At 43.5% G+C, this 19,609-nt stretch overlaps 1 protein-coding gene across 1 annotated transcript; it reads left to right on the top strand.

Moving 5' to 3' along the window:
- The first annotated feature begins 15,913 nt into the window (after positions 1–15,913).
- LOC134968137 (olfactory receptor 6B1-like) lies at positions 15,914–16,837 on the top strand. Its single transcript, XM_063944031.1, has one exon. It carries the CDS (start codon positions 15,914–15,916, stop codon positions 16,835–16,837), a length of 924 nt encoding a protein of 307 aa, XP_063800101.1.
- Positions 16,838–19,609: the final 2,772 nt, after the last annotated feature.

The following is a 19,609-nucleotide window of genomic DNA, read 5'->3' as shown; positions in this document are numbered from 1 at the left end:
TATTTCTATTTCTGCGCAGAAATTTTTCTTCAGATCAGGTGTGTTACCAATTAGGAGCAGGATCTGTTAACTAAATTTCGGACACCCAAAAATAGACTTGCGTTATTTCTCGCCTCGCGTTATTTATCGCTTTGCGTTATTTATCGCTTTGCGTTAAAAATCAACTTATCGTGACTTGAGCTACGTGGGCGTAACCGGACGCTCCGTTGCGTAACGTACGCTGCGTGCGTCGGCCTTTGGATTGCGTACGCAGGTCTTTGTTAGAGACACGTATACGCAAAGCAAAGATCCACCGTAACACAATTTATACTTTTATCAATGTAGATGATCCTTGATCATCTACCACACAAACACACTGACTTCGCCTTATCTCCCAGGCAAAACTGTGTGTTTGTCTATCTTTTAACTATATTACTCTTAAACTATGAAATAACGGCAACTCTCTTTTAGCACTTCTATCAACTATAAAAACTTGGCAGACAGGAGAGTGATATACGAAAATGAAAAAGAAAAAGAAATGCAGATATATATATGTGTGCGTGCGTGTGTACGCAAGACAGAAAAATAAACAGTTTTAAAAGACACTAGCGTTTTGTTCTTACCTCCGGTTCCCGGATTCCTTCAGCACTCTTTACTTAAGCGAAGCAGACGCTTATCCTGTCAGCACTACGAGGGATACAACCTCCCGCCCTTTGCTGAGGGATAATGTCTGCTGATCTACCTAGTGCAGATATGTGAAGGACGGGCGAGCGGCCAATTGATAAAGCTAAATATTTATCGTATATAAAACACCTTAAGAGGTCTAAGAACACTATACGCTATCTTCGTAAGAAGTACCGTAAGGGTACGCAAGTTGTGTAGCGATCGCTCAACCGTAGTCGAGACGCTCAAGCGTCACGTTCGCTTACGGCCCAGTGATCACAGGCAGGCACGCTATTGGCTGCCGACTAACGTAATGATTCGCTATAGCGTAGCGTACGCTCGGGACCACGAGGAGATCACCAGCGGTGCAGACGCTTACAACGTTAAACCTTTATATCTATACCTTTAACGATGAGATACACAGTATACCTTAGTGTAGAGACAGAGTGTAAGTGCAACCTGGTGTAACCTGATTAACTACAAAGCTGCTTGAGCGTCACCGACGCTCAGAGAATACTTAACACTATAAAGAATACACAGATACCTGGGCTTAGGGTCCGAAACCTATTATATGTATTATGACTATTATACTTGCAAAAGGAATCACAGTACAAATGATACACTACAATATAACATAAACCAACTAACCAGATAAACTACACAGGAAATACAATACAATACAATTAAAGTAAAATACGAGAGAGATAGAGAGAGAGAGAGAGATAGAGAGAGAGAGAGATGGCTCACAGTAAGACAATATGATTACGGAGAAAACTTACGCACAAGGGGAACGATCGCATGCGCCTCGATATCCAGCTCCCGATTATCAGCAATGAGAACCGTTGAAGAGAGAGAGAACTGGATACGGTCGGCCTGCCTATTTATGCCCCACACACAATACAATTCAATGGTCCCTACAATCTCATTGTTCATTGGACATAGGAATTCGGCTTCGCATCATAACAAAAGGTCATAGGTTGATTCATACAGGTGGGCTGTGACTATTTCCAACTGCTCAGGTGGGAGGGAAACTGGGTTTCCCGCCGCATGGGTAATAAAGTGCAAATAAAGTAAATGTTCATAAACTTCTTATGTCCATAACTATTCGCACGAGCGATTGATCTGCTTCAAACCAACACCGTGTCACACCCCGCGGGCAGCGGCGGCCGCGCTTACCGCTGCGGGTGTCCTGGATGGCCTGGCGTCTCTCCCCTCCGGCGGCCTCGGGGGTCCGGCGTCGGGTCGGCGGGTCTCTCCGGCGGCTCCCGGAGCGAGGGCGCCGCCATGCTGCTTTAGATTAGGTAGGCGGAGCGGGGCTGACGTCATCTGCCCGCTCCGCCAATCAGACCAAGGCGGGAGGTTCAAAGCCAGACGCCGAGCAGGGAGCCGGCGCCTGTGTATCATCGTTCTGCTTGTCAGAAGCAGTGATTTCCAGAGCTCCCTTGTTCCTATTTTCCGCTGTGTCTCCAGTGTCTCCAGTGTCTCCAGTGTCCCAGTGTCTCCAGTGTCTCCAGTGTCTCCAGTGTTTCCAGTGTCCCAGTGTCTCCAGTGTCTCCACGCACTTCCGAGCCTCCAAGCGCCCGAGCGCCATCACGCACCTCCGTGCCTCCAAGAGCACGAGCGCCATCACGCACCTCCGTGCCTCCAAGCGCCCGAGCGCCATCACGCACTTCCGTGCCTCCAAGCGCCCGAGCGCCATCACGCACTTCCGTGCCTCCAAGCGCCCGAGCGCCATCACGCACCGCCGTGCCTCCAAGCGCCCGAGCGCCATCACGCACCTCCGTGCCTCCAAGCGCCCGAGCGCCATCACGCACCTCCGTGCCTCCAAGCGCCCGAGCGCCATCACGCACCTCCGTGCCACCAAGGCGCCTGAGCGCCATCAGCACCTCAGTACCTCGGCACCTCAGTGCCTCTGTTCCTCAACACTCCGGTGCCTCAGCACCATAGAACCTCAGCACCTCGGAGCCTCTGCACCTAGTATCACAGAACTCCAACACCTCAGTACCTCGGTGTCTCAGCACCTCGGAGCCTCTGCACCTTAGTATCACAGAACTCCAACACCTCAGTACCTCGGTGTCTCAGCACCTCAGTGCCTTCAGCACCTCAATAATACCAGCATCTCTGTACCTCAGCACTCAGCACTTTCACTAGTCTTGTTTTTCAGGAGACCTTCATCATTCCTCCGTGCTTCCTGCTTACCGTCTTCATCCTGTATGAAGAAGACCTACATCCGGCCATCTCTATTGCGACCCAGTAGCGGTTCCTCTTCCCTGTCACCGGAAGAAGCCTCGAGTCCACAACACCCTTCGACCAGGTCAGTGATAGTATACACAGGCCACATGGACCCGGGGAATCGGAACCCAGAAGCAAGTGCCATCCAAGATCTGGTTTCCCGTGTACAGAGTCAGGAAGCGGCGCAAAACCAGGTGATGCGGTATCTCCAAGAGCTATCCGGCAGGTTGGATCAAATTCAGGTTTCCCTGGCTTCAGTAGTTCCAGTTCCAGCTCCAGTACCCACTCCGGCAGTCGTTCCTGTTAATGCTCACGCAGTGTCCGGTACCAGGTCACGCCTTCAGCTTCCCACTCCCTCTCGCTACAACGGCAACCCGAAGAATTGCCGTGGTTTTCTTAACCAGTGCGAGGTGCAGTTTGAACTCCTCGCACACAATTTTCCCACGGATCGATCCAAAGTAGCATACATTATTTCCTTGCTTGAGGGTTCAGCGTTGGAATGGGTGTCTCCTTTATGGGAGCGATCTGATCCTTTGGTTTCCAACTACACTAATTTCATCTCATCTTTCCGCCGGATCTTTGATGAGCCTGGCAGAACGGCCGCTGCCTCTTCAGATCTTCTTAGAGTTCGACAAGGCTCTCGTTCAGTGGGTCAGTATGTGATTCATTTTCAGACCATAGCTTCCGAATTGCGCTGGGATAATGATGCCTTACGGGCCGCTTTCTGGAACGGGCTGTCCGACCGTCTTAAAGACGAATTGATTACAAGAGATTTGCCAGATTCCTTGGAACAGTTGATCTCGCTCTGTGTGAAAGTGGATCTCCGCATGCAGGAACGAGTTGGCGAACGTTCTCGGTCTGATCGGTGCAGATTCCGGGCTCCTCCGTCTAAACCATCGGTTACGACAGCTCCAGACGAACCCATGCAGATTAATCGGTCTCGACTGTCTCCAGAGGAGCGACAGCGTCGGCGTGAGAACAAACTTTGCCTCTACTGTGGAGCCGCGGATCACTTCCTCAAGTCTTGCAAAGCTCGCCCGGGAAACGGGCAATCCTAGCCTGTTCCGGGGAAGTCAAGCTGGGTGTGGTTTCTCAATCTTCTCCAGAAGTGGACTGTTTACTCTCAGTATCTTTGTCTACTAAAACAAAAGTCAAGACCGTTATGGCTCTTTTGGATTCAGGTGCTGCGGGGAATTTTATTTCTCTTTCCTGTGCCCAGAGTTTGGGTTTGAAATTACAGTTGGTCGAACGACCTATTACTATTACAGCCATTAACGGGGTTCAAATTCCTAACGCCTTGATTACGAGTCAGTCTGAGTCAATTCAGCTACAAGTGGGAGCTTTACATCATGAACAACTGAAGTTTCTAGTTATTCAGGAAATGTCTCATGATCTCGTTTTGGGTTTTCCCTGGCTCAGGCTACACAACCCTCATGTCGACTGGGGGTCGACACAAATAATTTCTTGGAGTCCTTTCTGCCGATTGAATTGTCTTACTCCTGTCGTTCCACTCCGTGCGTCGGCCAAGTTGGACGTGGAGTTAGTTCCTGAGGCTTATCGAGAGTTTTTGGATGTCTTCTCGGAACAGGCGGCTGATAAATTACCTCCGCATAGGGCTTGGGACTGTCCCATTGAGCTCATTCCTGGGAAAATACCGCCTCGAGGTCGCACTTATCCTTTGTCGGTTCCAGAGACACAAGCTATGTCTGAGTACATTAAGTCGAATTTGCAGAAGGGCTTCATCCGTCCCTCCACTTCTCCAGCGGGAGCTGGCTTCTTCTTTGTAAAGAAAAAAGATGGAGGGCTGAGACCATGCATCGACTATCGTGGTTTAAATGAAGTCACCATTAAAAACAAGTATCCTCTGCCGCTCATCACAGAGCTTTTCGATAGAGTGCGTGGAGCTCGAGTATTTACTAAGCTTGACTTAAGAGGAGCATACAACTTGATACGTATTCGTCAAGGAGATGAGTGGAAGACGGCTTTCAATACGAGAGATGGGCATTATGAGTACCTGGTAATGCCATTTGGCCTCAGCAACGCCCCCGCTGTCTTTCAAGGATTCATTAATGAAGTCTTTCGGGATATGTTGTATCTGAATGTAGTAGTCTATTTGGATGACATTTTGATTTTTTCTAAGAATCTTTCTGAGCACCGACTACAAGTTAAGGAAGTACTCCTTCGGTTGCGCAAGAATCATCTTTATGGCAAGATCTCCAAGTGCACCTTTGAGGTTCCTTCTATTTCATTTTTGGGCTACATTATTTCTGGAACTGAATTGCGTATGGATCCGGAGAAACTTTCGGCCATCCGGGATTGGACTCAACCTCTTTCCTTAAAAGCAGTGCAACGATTTCTAGGATTCGCAAATTATTATCGGAAATTTATAAGAGGTTTCTCTACCATCGTGGCACCTATTACGGCTCTGACTAAAAAAGGGGCTGACCCAAGCAATTGGCCTTCTGAAGCAATAGCAGCGTTCAAACAGTTGAAGACCGCCTTTATATCTGCTCCCGTACTTCAGCAGCCAGATTTCCTAAAACCATTCTTTTTGGAGGTTGATGCTTCCACGGTAGGCATAGGTGCTGTACTCTCGCAATACGCCTCAGATGGGAAGTTGCATCCGTGTGGGTTTCATTCTCGCAAGTTCTCCCCTGCTGAACTAAATTACACCATCGGAGACAAAGAGCTACTGGCAATTAAATCTGCGTTGGAAGAATGGAGGTATCTTCTGGAGGGTGCTAAACACTTAATTACAATTTTTACGGACCACAAGAATTTACTGTATCTAAAGACGGCCCAATGTTTGAACCCCCGTCAGGCGAGATGGGCGCTCTTCTTTACCAGATTTTCCTTTATCATCAAGTATCGGGCTGGAATTCTAAATACCAAGGCGGATGCCCTATCCCGTTCAGTGATGGCTTCCGATGAGGAGAATACTATGGGGAAGGCATTAATCCTCAGTCCCATCTCTATTTCTGCAGCTCCCACTAGGTTGGGCCCTCCTCCGGGAAGAATGTCGGTACCAGTTAAATTTCGACCGAGACTGTTGCAGTGGACACACACTTCTAAGTTTTCTGGTCATCCGGGAATTCAGAAAATGTGGGAATTTCTGCGAAGATCATACTGGTGGGACACTATGAAAAAAGATGTTCAAGAGTATGTCAATTCGTGTCCTCAATGTGCTCAGCACAAAACTCCACGTCTGCCGCCTACGGGTTTGTTGCATCCTTTGTCCATTCCTAAAAGGCCTTGGACTCATATCTCGATGGACTTTGTTACTGAATTACCGCTCTCTAAGGGTCATAACACCATTTGGGTGATCATTGACCGATTCTCTAAGATGGCACATTTTATTCCGTTGACCGGATTACCCTCCGCTTCCAAGTTGGCCCTGTTATTTATCCAAGAGCATTTCCGCCTGCACGGGTTACCTCTGGAAATAGTCTCAGATCGGGGAGTACAGTTTACAGCGAGATTCTGGAGAGCCCTCTGTTCAACTCTACAAATTAAGCTCAAATTCTCTTCTGCTTACCATCCACAGACTAATGGGCAAACTGAACGCGTCAATCAGGATCTAGAGACTTTTCTCCGTATTTACCTTTCCCCTTCTCAAGATAACTGGGTGGAGTTGTTGCCGTGGGCTGAGTTTGCCCACAACCATTTTTATCATTCTTCTACTGGTGAGTCTCCATTCTTTATTAATTATGGATTTCATCCCCAAGTTCCGGAGTTGCCCATTTGTCCTCCAGAAGAAGTTCCTGCTGCAGCCTCAACTCTTCGACATTTCACTCAAATTTGGAGCCGAGTTCATGCCAATCTTAAGAGGGTTTCCGGTCGCTATAAATTCTTTGCGGATAGGAAACGACGAGCAGCTCCTCAATATAAGGTTGGTGACAAGGTATGGCTCTCTACCCGCAATCTTCGTTTGAAAGTACCCACCATGAAATTTGCCCCAAGGTTCATTGGTCCTTTCTCAGTGCGGCAAGTCTTGAACCCGGTCGTTTGCAAATTGGAGTTGCCTTCCCACCTTCGAATTCCAAACTCCTTCCACGTCTCTCTCCTCCGCCCCCTCATTCTAAATCGGTTCCACTCAGCATCTCCTAGGCCAACTACTACTGTGTCTGAAGCTGGGACAGAATTTGAAATCAAAGCTATTCTTGACTCTCGTTATTTTCATAAGAAATTACAGTACTTGGTAGAATGGAAAGGTTATGGTCCTGAAGAGAGAAGTTGGATCAATGCTACTGAGGTAATGGCTCCCCGACTGGTTAGAATCTTCCATTCCAGACATCCAACTAAACCCGGAAAGTGTCCAGGGGCCACTCCTGGAGGAGGGGGTACTGTCACACCCCGCGGGCAGCGGCGGCCGCGCTTACCGCTGCGGGTGTCCTGGATGGCCTGGCGTCTCTCCCCTCCGGCGGCCTCGGGGGTCCGGCGTCGGGTCGGCGGGTCTCTCCGGCGGCTCCCGGAGCGAGGGCGCCGCCATGCTGCTTTAGATTAGGTAGGCGGAGCGGGGCTGACGTCATCTGCCCGCTCCGCCAATCAGACCAAGGCGGGAGGTTCAAAGCCAGACGCCGAGCAGGGAGCCGGCGCCTGTGTATCATCGTTCTGCTTGTCAGAAGCAGTGATTTCCAGAGCTCCCTTGTTCCTATTTTCCGCTGTGTCTCCAGTGTCTCCAGTGTCTCCAGTGTCCCAGTGTCTCCAGTGTCTCCAGTGTCCCAGTGTCTCCAGTGTCTCCACGCACTTCCGAGCCTCCAAGCGCCCGAGCGCCATCACGCACCTCCGTGCCTCCAAGAGCACGAGCGCCATCACGCACCTCCGTGCCTCCAAGCGCCCGAGCGCCATCACGCACTTCCGTGCCTCCAAGCGCCCGAGCGCCATCACGCACTTCCGTGCCTCCAAGCGCCCGAGCGCCATCACGCACCTCCGTGCCTCCAAGCGCCCGAGCGCCATCACGCACCTCCGTGCCTCCAAGCGCCCGAGCGCCATCACGCACCTCCGTGCCTCCAAGCGCCCGAGCGCCATCACGCACCTCCGTGCCACCAAGGCGCCTGAGCGCCATCAGCACCTCAGTACCTCGGCACCTCAGTGCCTCTGTTCCTCAGCACTCCGGTGCCTCAGCACCATAGAACCTCAGCACCTCGGAGCCTCTGCACCTAGTATCACAGAACTCCAACACCTCAGTACCTCGGTGTCTCAGCACCTCGGAGCCTCTGCACCTTAGTATCACAGAACTCCAACACCTCAGTACCTCGGTGTCTCAGCACCTCGGAGCCTCTGCACCTTAGTATCACAGAACTCCAACACCTCAGTACCTCGGTGTCTCAGCACCTCAGTGCCTTCAGCACCTCAATAATACCAGCATCTCTGTACCTCAGCACTCAGCACTTTCACTAGTCTTGTTTTTCAGGAGACCTTCATCATTCCTCCGTGCTTCCTGCTTACCGTCTTCATCCTGTATGAAGAAGACCTACATCCGGCCATCTCTATTGCGACCCAGTAGCGGTTCCTCTTCCCTGTCACCGGAAGAAGCCTCGAGTCCACAACACCCTTCGACCAGGTCAGTGATAGACCGGAATATTTCTAATTAAATATTCTTCCGATGGATACTAAACACCACTGTATTACTCCTGTCTGACCCTTCGTATCAAACAAAGAGGGATTCCTCTGTTCATAAACATTCTATATTAACCAAACTTTCAGAATCTATCAAAGGGACCATGATCTACAAAATACATTATTACTGAAAATATGTTACGATTGAGTCGCACGCTACAACCACATAAACTCTACCGTAAATACGCATACCATGCGCCTGCGGGTGCCCGCGACTGTGAGTATGCGCACGTACGGGAGAGCGTACGCATGCGCAGCACGGACCGGTGTGAGGTGCAAATATGGTAGTGTGCATAGAGATATTTTTCTGACTTTGACAGATGCTACCATGGCTGTATCTTCATGCCACAGCAGCATCTATGTGAAATGCCACAGATGATTTTATCTCAACCGAGATGCCCACTTGCAGCATTTTAAAATGCTGCTTTTCTGTCTTAGAGCGTCTTTAAACACACCATTGGTGCACCATCGGACACACACTGAAACTTGCACCAGCATTTTGGCAGGTGTAGTTTATCTGCCTGAGAATCACGTACAGTAAGAGTGTCTGTGTGTGTTTGGACGTAGCAGCTTTCAATGATATGCCTGCAACATACCCGTCTCAACTTAGCCCCCCTGTTATCCTGTTTACGCTTAGGAATTCCCAATAATATCCACTGACTCTGCATCCATTTCTGTATTGCGTCTCTGAGCGGTAGCAGTCAGGACACGCAGGCACATATGTAAACATACAACCTCTGGCATTAACACTTTGGCCACCTCTGAATCAGGCCCACTGTGTGCTGAGGTAATGTCCGGGGTCTGCATGTGCTGCTCACCTGGCTAACCCTTCCATCCTTGTATTTTTCAGGAGCTGCACTTCCTCTTTGCTGCTTTGGCTACTCTGACAGATGCCCAGCTCTCTGAATTTTGATAATCGCAGACATATCTAATGAAGTCGCAAAGTTGTCAGTGGAAAGTTCTTTCCGCTAAGAGTGTTGTGATGCAACTAGTGGATATTCATGACACTTAAAGGAGCAGGGAGCTGGGCTACTCTCAATATTGTTGCTAGATCACAAGATCCCGGCCCTGGCCCCATAGACTAGGAAATGGGCACTCCGACAGAGAAGCCCACGAGGGATTTCCTCTGGCCTACAATGGGCTGGTTTGACTTTGCCTCCTCTGTACAGACATGGGTACACATAAACCCAGATAGACTTAGACTTAAACACACAACCAGCTCACAGGCACAATAAAAATGTGTTAACATAAAAAAAAACACTCACCACTATACAGATATAAAATTCCATTACATGTAAATATAAAGTGGTATTTTTTTTAAATACACACTTGTAAAATAAATACACAATCAATATCCTTTTTTTATACATACTTTTTTATATATACTTAAGTGACCTTGGTCACTCTACTCATATTTTGCGAGACATGTGCTGCCTTCGCCTAAATCTGAAATTTATTTACTATCTTTAATTAGCTGATAAAGTTTTCTGTGTGTTGGAGAAATTCTGTTACAGTTATTCTAATTAATCCAACTGCGATTCAGTCAAGTGGGAAAAGGAATCAAATTGGTCCATCTGAGATCTCCCAATTAAGGAATTGTGTAAGCCTTTAAATATGCCAACTCATTGCACATACAACCGAGCCTGTGGTTCACACGGGATACAGACAGTTATTCTGAGGGCACTAGAACAGTCTGGTAAGAAACAAATCTCTTCTTCTGTATGTATCTCACCATATATTGTCTATTGATACTTGTGATCTCCCTAAACGTTGTATCTATTCCATGTCTTTCCATGTGGAAATAAAATGACACACACCCGGACACTGTTAATGGTTATTTCTGTATTACAGATCAATGAGACTAGTACTGTATATTAATTGTTTATTTATCATCCTTATCTTTCTTGATAACGCTTTTTTTTCATTTATTCCAGCGTGTGATTTGGAATAAATACATTGTGAAATCTGCAATGCTAATTTTCAAATATAGTGTATGCCTTTAAGTAAAATTATTCTTTTCATCATGTACATATTTTGCTCCTTTAATAGGTATTTGCAGTCATTCTTAAGGAAATAACTACAGGGGACAATTGTAGAATTACAGTCCACTTTAGTTCTTCATATTTTACATTTGATTATCTTCCTCAGGGTCGATAGCCAATCGGAAGTTGGTATCATTACATTCCAACTACATAGAGGGGTTTGGTATGGGATACCAGTGGTCAGAATACCAACACCGACTTTCTGACTGCTTGTAATCTTGACAGGGGAACAAGGGGCATGTATGGCTATATCCAACCCTCACCCTTCCTCCATGCAGCCTAACCCTCTCTCCCTGCAGCCTAACCCTCTCTCCCCGCAGCCTAACAATATATTCACCTCCCCACAGCTTATCCCTACTGACCCAACCCCAAAGCCTAAACCTATCCCACCACCCGCAGCCTAACCCTAACCCTCCCTGGGATACTTATGTTTGGGTTTTCGGCAATGTTGCAAGGCTGGTGTCCACATTCTGACAGTTGTCGGGATTCTGACTCCATCATTCTGACTGCTGGGATCCCAACTACATCCCGCATAGCAAGCTGTGTTCCATCTACACTGTATGTTCCCCAGTCACAAATTTTTGTTGTAGTTTACAAAATATACACAATTATTCATAATAAATATATCAATACAATGTAAACTTGTTACAAAGTTCTCTGCATTTATTTCTAAAGCACATCATTTTCTATGTACAATAAATAAGGCAAGAATCTGTATTTGCATGTGTTTTTAAGGATTCTTTTTACTTTAACTCAATGAAATAAAGATTCTTGCTTATAAATAGTTACAGAAAAAAACTTTTCACATTTTATCATCATTATTATTATTATTAATAAAAAATATTAGTGTATAAAAACCCTATATACACAGATATGGATATTTAATATTTTTCCTTATACATTGATGTATATCTTGACTTTTCATCAACTTTTTTTTCCGCAGAAGAACAGTATCAATTTTGCATCATTATTAAATAATAAAAAAATATATTTTACAGTATCTCAAAATCAAAATGTAAACTCCCAGAAGACCACAACCGTGTTCATTTTCTTTTGTCTCCATTCTGATCTCAAATGTTCTAGTGCTCCAAAAACTTTTATGTGCCTTTCTGAACATCCATGGTCATTTTTGAAGTGGACTGATAAAGAATGTGTCTCCAGTCCAATTTTTATGTTATAAATGTGCTCAGTCAGTCTTACCGTTAGTGGTCTAGAATTCATCTCCACAGCACTGAAAAGGAATTACCAATTACTGTATGTATATTTATTCTGTTGTTGTATGATATTTAAAAGGTGCTGCTAATTTCATTTAGTGACAGCAGTTTCAGAGTGCTGTTACTTTTATTTCACATTACATTTAAATATCACAGATATCTTCAACAACTTCTCAAAAGGAGGGGTCAATATTAGATCATAGTGGCTCATTAGCAGGGCTGGCAACATAAATCTTTCGGCCCTTCACAATGTTGAAGTAAAAAAATATTGCAATACACACATCATGTACAAACTACCCACAGATGGCCTCTGTGCGCGTACTTATTCTGCTGTGCGTGCACATATTCGCAATTTGCGTATGGTCGCTTCCGCGGTCCTGCGCATTAGCGCGTGGTATGAGTATTTACGGTAGTGTTTGTAGTCACATGGAAAAGCCATAAAAACACATTACATATTTAATCCAAATAGTGCACAATGTACATATAGTCTCCCTGCATCACACCAGCAAGTTACAACAGTTTAAATGGTATCAGAACAAAGGGATTCACCTTTACAGGATAGGAGGGGATAGAACAAGGTTATAAGGTGGTGTTTGGTATCCAGCTGTAGGGTATTTTAATGGCAATATTCCGGTGTTTGTTTGCAGAATATCGCACGCTCTTGCGAATAGTTATGCGCAGGAGCAGAATATAAATATAAACTGTATTTACTGTACATTTGTTATGCGGCGGGAATCCAGAGGAGACCACCTACAAGTGCATCTGGAACAGACATCGCCCACCTATTCAATCCAACCTTTGACCTTTCCTGTACTGTAAATGACCATCCCTGTGTCCAATGGACTAAGAGATTACAGTATCCATTGTGTTAGGTTTTGGAAGATTGTATAAAAGAGCCAGCTGCATGCCTGGTCACACACAGACTCTTAAGGTCATCTACCCTGGTGACTGAGGACCAGACTGGGAAGCGCAGGCGAAACTAAACAAGTATGTACAATTGACTGTAGCCATTATTCTATTGTATTGTTTATATTGTTATCCCCTGCAAGTAAAGAACCGTTGGTGGGTTAGACCCCAACCTAGTTTTGAATAACAATTGGTGTTGTGTTCCATTTCCTTGCTAAGGTTTAAAGTGTATTTACGGCCACTCGGGCTGCTGCATTGCGCTAACAGCATATAGGCCGGTGTACGCAAACTGTGTAGTCCCTACGCCCTTTCGGCGTACATACACAGAGTGCGTACACTGTGCGACCTTGTGTATGTAAGGTTTGTAAATAATATAAAGGTGAAAGGTTAATTACTGCGGCCGCAACGGCTCAATATTAAAGTTTATCAAGTGTGTTTAAGGGATATGCTTTTTAGTCCTGTAAGTAAACCAGCGTTTACAACACTCATAAGTATGGGCCCTCAATCCCTCCCCAGTAGGTACAGAGTGACCCGTAAACTATCAGCTCATTCCCAGTATTTCTCCAACCTTATCCCTGTCTTTCTCCACCTGTAACTCTCCAGACTCAACCTATTTGTGTTATCTCTCCAGCACCATCCTTGCCAATATCTCTATAGCACCAGTCCTGCTGTGTTTCCCCTGCTCCTTATCTGTGTCATCTGCACAATTCCCTCTTATGTCAAACCAGCCTCATCCCCCCATTCACTGTCTCTCTTAACCCCCCTTCCCGTGTCTCTCAACCTCATTCCCTGTGGCTCCACTGCCACAAGGTGCCAAAATATCATCATGTCACACATGCTGTGCCAGAAAAAACGTTATTGTGCTAGCCGGTGGGTTCTCTCTTTTTGTCTGTGCCTTGCTGAATGTTGGAGACAAGCAGCAACCTACCTGGTTCTGGGAGCAGGTGACCTGGACTCTTGAGATTCCTGATAGTCTCATGGCTTGGTAGTATCTTTTTTGAACCCTTGTCTTGCAGGACCTGCTCATTAGCAGGGAGACCCCCACCATCTTCTTCTGCTTCACAGCTCTAATGGGGATGCTAGTGCAAAAGATCTGTTTCAGTCACTTGACAGGACCTATTCAAAGTGCTTGATCTGTTGAAGTGATATAATAATGGCTTGATTATTGATTTTCCAAGCCCTGTCTTCTGGATTTGTGAATGGATTCTCCTTGATCACTGCCTGTCCTGACCTCTTGCTTTGTGTATGAACTTATAACTGCTCCTCTGCACTCATTTATACATATTTACTACTTTTCCTCATTGGCCTTCAGTAGTAGACTCAAATCAGGTACTATAGATAGGTCTACTACAGATATGTAAGGAGACAGGAACTTGGCAAGTATGAGAATGAGGAGATAGTGTCTCTCAGCAATAAGTTCTGTATCTTCAAACGTTTCAGATTTTAATAATCCATCCTCAGGATACATTAGTAATTTCCAATATTTTTTTTATAATCATTTACACTTTATGTAATGTAATTATAATATAGGTACATTTTGTAAATGCATTTGTTTCCTTTATATTTATAGTTGCTTCTTTATTTAATTTCAACATTTTCCTACTAGTTTTGTTAGCTGTTTCAATTACTGTTTCAATTACTGTATGCCTTATTTAGTGTATGCGTTTCCCCCAAAAAATTACTCAAGAAATATTTTTTTTACTTACAAATTGTAAATACTAATTTCTGTGATATTATAATTTTGTTTTTCAAGATACCAGAATTCAAATCTATCAATAATGCAATTATTATTAGATTTAGTTTTGAGAGAATGAATAAGTAAAATTTACATCCAAATTAACATTACCTAAACTACAAAAAGGATTTGGTAAGGTTTCAGAATCTAAATCCCATATAATTTATACGGTATGTTATTAATAAAGAAAAAATACAACGGAGAGAAAACTTAGCCAGCGCTTTTCATTGTTGTCACAATTCAATGTGTTTCCACTACTAGCTACTTTACCTTGAAAAAGACCCCAGCTAGGGGTTGAAATGCATCGGTGAATGCACAGGGGATCAGATTGAGGACAGCGGATGATATCCATTTGTTCCAGCTAAGTGTGATTGTGTGGGTATTTCTAGGATTCCCTTATCAAAACCCGAATGCTTTTAAGAACTGTTTGGCCACAGTTCTTAATGATTTGGTAATTATCCACTGCACTGATTTACTGGGACCCCTGTTTATAGATTTGTGCTGCTACATGATTCTTTGTGCCATTTGTGAACAATTTGACTACATTTTATCTTATTTTATGTCATATGTATGTGTGTTTTATTAAACTGAGCTTCACTATACATATTTTATTTTTGTTTCTGTTCCATGATATATGAACAAGCGAAAGCTATGGAACCAATTAAATTGTGACATAATTGAAGAGCGTCGGCTAAGTTTTCTCTTATCACTTGTAGTGAAGGGTGAGGGAGACCTTCAGGGAGAGTGGAACATTTTGGCTGCTCTACTGATTTAGTTATCCCAAAATTTTTCCTGTATTCTGTATGTCATTGATGTATCTACTCTCATCTACATATATATATATATATATATATAATTATATTTTCCAATCATTCTCAATCCCAAGTTCATTGATCAAATTGCTAGAATTAATTATATAAGTGGACCCGGGATATGCCATCATAAAAGGGCTATAAGAAATGTGTTTTTTAGCATTGGAAAACAGATGCATTTGCATATAGCATTTCCACTTTATGTTTTTTTTTTACTAAAGACCTGTCAGTGGTGACCACAAAACATTTGTGCATCAGAAATTTACATCCAGCCTTCACTCTAAATTTGTACTGTCTGCAATCAAACAACCAAACCATCATTGCAGTGCCAGTCGAGATGAATTATTATTATTATTATATTAAATAGTGACTCTAACTCTAATGTGACTCTAACGCAGAGATATATAAATTAATAGCCAAAACAAAATGAGTACTGTACATATAACCCAAAAACAGTGCAATCAGAACTGTACAGTTTTGTTGGCTATGGTTTTTCATTTACTTTCTTTCCATTTCATTTTTCATTAGCCACTTTCTGATAATATATACAGTACTATGCTGTTTCTAGTATTGTAACATATGATCATATTAATGTAATCATTACAATGCTAACATGAAATTAATTTTAACTCTTAACTTTGTTTATATTGAAGTAATTTCTTTCTGAAAATCCACTGTGACTGTGGACTCTTCCAGGATAGATCTTGAGTGATGGAAAATCTTACAAAAAACATCAATTCTTTTATTATTTTAGGATTTTCCACTTCTCCCCCTATTCAGATCCTCTTATTCTTAATTTTTTTCTTCATGTACATTTTGACCATTGTTGAAAACTTTCTTGTCATTATCATCATCTGGAAAAGCCCAAAGCTCCACAAACCGATGTACTTCTTTCTGGGTAACTTGTCCTTCCTGGAGAGCTGGTATGTAACAGTCACTGTGCCCAAACTACTTTCCATATGTCTGACAGCTAATAGGGGGATTTCATATACTGGCTGCATGTCTCAGCTTTTCTTCTTCCTTTACTTGGGCTGTACTGAGTGTGTGATATTAACTGTTATGGCATATGATCGATATGTAGCTATCTGCAATCCGTTACATTATGTCACTATAATGAATCAGCGTTTTTGCTTAGTTCTGGCAGTTGGCACCTGGCTCATTGGCTTCACCATATCTTTTATAAAGATGTATTATATCTCCCAGCTCACTTTTTGTTATTCAAACCATGTGAATCACTTTTATTGTGATGTGTCTCCTATGCTCAATCTTGCCTGCACGGATATGAAGGTAACTGAAGTTGTGGATTTCATCCTTGCATTAATTATCCTCCTAGTACCACTCCTGCTTACGTTTTTGTCGTATTTGTGCATTTTTACTACAATCCTTAAAATCCCACATTCCAGTGGGCGTAAAAAGGCTTTTTCTACATGTGCCTCTCATTTGGTTGTTGTGATCATATTCTATTCTACCACATTGTTCATGTATGCAAGGCCAAGCAAGGCTCAATCTGTTAATTCTAACAAACTAGTGTCTGTTGTCTACACAGTGGTAACGCCATTTCTCAATCCGATCATCTACTGCCTAAGGAACAAGGAAGTGAAGGATGCTATCTGTAAACTTGTCTATAGAAACTGATGTACAAAATAAAAAAAATAAAAAAATACTGATGAGGCTTACACTTACTCTTCAAAAGTATATGTCTTTTGGAATATAGATTTGCTGAAACTTTATTGATGAGTAGATAGGACATTTATCATCATTCATATTTTAGTTAGATTTGGTGATCTAAAAAGGTTGCACATGTTACCAGCGAAAATTCACTGGCATTATTTCCTCTCATACCATCAATATTGGTGGAACTGGGCACGGTTGGCACTTTTTAAAAATTTGGTGGCAGTGCCCTGTAATTCAAGAGCTTTGAAACATTACTCTGGCTCTTCTTTCACAGATCACGCCTACAACAGTATCTAGTGATCCATTGGTACTTCATGAACCCTTGCATTCAGTGAACAAATCCACAGACAAACTAATCATGCATGTCTGCATTCTGGCCAAAGTATTTGTAGCCAGATGCTGGAAATATCCCCTTTCCTCACCTCTTACTTAATTTATCAATGTTATATGGCAAATATCTTCAATGAAATACATTATTTTGGTTATTAATACCATCCCCAAATACCACAAAGTATGGAAGCCATGATTTGTGGTGCATAACCTGAATTATATAACGTGATATCTCTATCACTATTGATAAGTTGACAATCAACCCTACCATACAAGATCACTGCCTAGGTGTCATCTTTGACTGTGAACTGTCCTTTGCTCCCCACATTCAATCTGTCTCTAAATCATGTTACACACATCTAATAAACATATCCAAAATATGACCTTATCTTACTCAAGACACTCCAAAATCTCTAATCCATGCACTCATCATCTCCCGCATTGATTATTGCAATTGTTTCTGTACTGGTCTTATAAAAGCAAGACCCTCACCACTACAATCCATTTTAAATGCAGCTGAGAGGCTGATCTTCCTTGCTATACTTTCACCATCTGCTGATCCACTCTGTCAGACCCTCCATTGGCTGTCTGTATTCTATAGTATTCAATATAAAATATTTTAACTTACATATAAAGTTATTAACCAAACTACACCAACATACATCTCTTAACTTTCTATATCTCAAAATATATCCCAACCAGACCTCTCCACTCTGCACAGATCTGCATCTCTCATCCACACGCATTACTCACTCCCATTCACGATTGCAGGACTTCTTTGGGCTGCACCTACTCCATGGAATGTCCTCCCACAGAGCTTAAAGTGGTCCTGGAGAGGCGGTGAAACTCATTTACCCCGCCACCTACCACCCACCCTCACATTAAGTGGAGCCAGTGCTAGTGTTTTTGACACCCCCCTACAAACTATAAATTAGTGCCCTACTTTCCATACTTTATAACCACTTATACACATAATGCCTACAGTAGTGCCCTTTATACACATCTCTGCCTCTGTCACTCCTGCAGCTCATTGCCTGTGTACCTCCAGCAGCTCCATGCCCTGTATCCCTTCAGTAGCTTTCCCTCCTCCCTTGTCCCTTCAGCCCCCTCTCATCTTGTCTTCAAGATGCACAGAGCCTGCTACTCTTCATGGCTCCTCTTTACTTCAGCTGCAGTGACAGCATGACATCTTATACGCCATGCTGGAAAATGAAGCCGATGGGACCTGAGGAGGTGATGAATACTGTCCAAAAGACACAGCGTTTGTGAGTACCAGGAGGGATGGGCTGTAGATGGAGGAGGACAATGGAGCCACCAGGACCTGAGGAAGGGGAAGGTGGCTGCAGCTCATCAGTAACACTAGCAATGCCTGCATCATCTATTGACGTAGGTGATGTGGCCTGCTTTTCTGTTGGAATTACTGTGCATGGCGATGGAGGAGGTGGAACCAGTTCCCCCTACCATTACAAGTGGTGGAACTCAGTTCCACCTCTTCCTCCCCCACTTTAACCCCTGTCCTCCCATGCACAATAAGACTCTCCTCTAGCCTTCAAACCTTTAAGCGTTCACTGAAAACTCACATCTTCAGGCAAGCTTATCAAATTCCATAATCTTTTGACTTGACAAAGCTAAAGTGAAACGCTGCGTTGGTGACCTTGTTGTGTGCCTAAAAAAATCCCTAATATATAGTCCTCACAGATTTAATGTACCATTACATGAACCTGATAAACTAATAGCTTTATACATCAAGAGGGAGTGATTTCTCACAGACCATAATCCCCTGTCACAGGGAATCAGTACTCTGTCAGAGATCTTACCCTGTATCAAAGTATAACAGCTAACCTTTAATTAGTATACATTACCCATCAATCGCCAGAGTACATTGTATATGAATCCATCAATTTTTCTCTCTCTCTTTGGTGTGTATATAATACTAATAAAAGCCATAATATTTTTCACACTTATAAAACAGAGAAGAAACAATTTATGTTAATAAATTAAGCTTTGCTTGAATCTTAAAATAAAGATTCACCATTACTGTACAAGTCATAGGAAAAAAGTGGTTGCTCACTTTTATTTGTTGGTTGCAATACAAAATAGACTAAAACACACTGTGTACCTTGTTAAAACAGCGGAGATTATACTTTAGAGCTTTGGTTTTGTCTGTGGAAATGGAATAAATATGTTCTGAATAATATTTAAACCTCTAAAAGAAAGGGATTCCATACTAAAAGTATTAACAATAACTATTCTATAACCCCTTGTAATATTGATGTATTTAATACTTTGAGAATTGAAGTATATGAATGTGGAATATTACCACAATATTTAATGAGAATATACACTGGATACAAATACAAAACCAACATCTTTTGAAGGTTGGGTGGATCAGATACTGTATAT

Source organism: Pseudophryne corroboree, chromosome 1 (assembly GCF_028390025.1).
Source record: "Pseudophryne corroboree isolate aPseCor3 chromosome 1, aPseCor3.hap2, whole genome shotgun sequence".
Lineage (NCBI taxonomy): Eukaryota > Metazoa > Chordata > Amphibia > Anura > Myobatrachidae > Pseudophryne > Pseudophryne corroboree.
This window is presented reverse-complemented; position numbering and strand designations above follow the sequence as displayed.

Bases quoted from the DNA above. Each gene is read 5' to 3' on its own strand.
- LOC134968137 (XM_063944031.1), top strand. From the start codon at position 15,914: ATGGAAAATCTTACAAAAAACATCAATTCTTTTATTATTTTAGGATTT.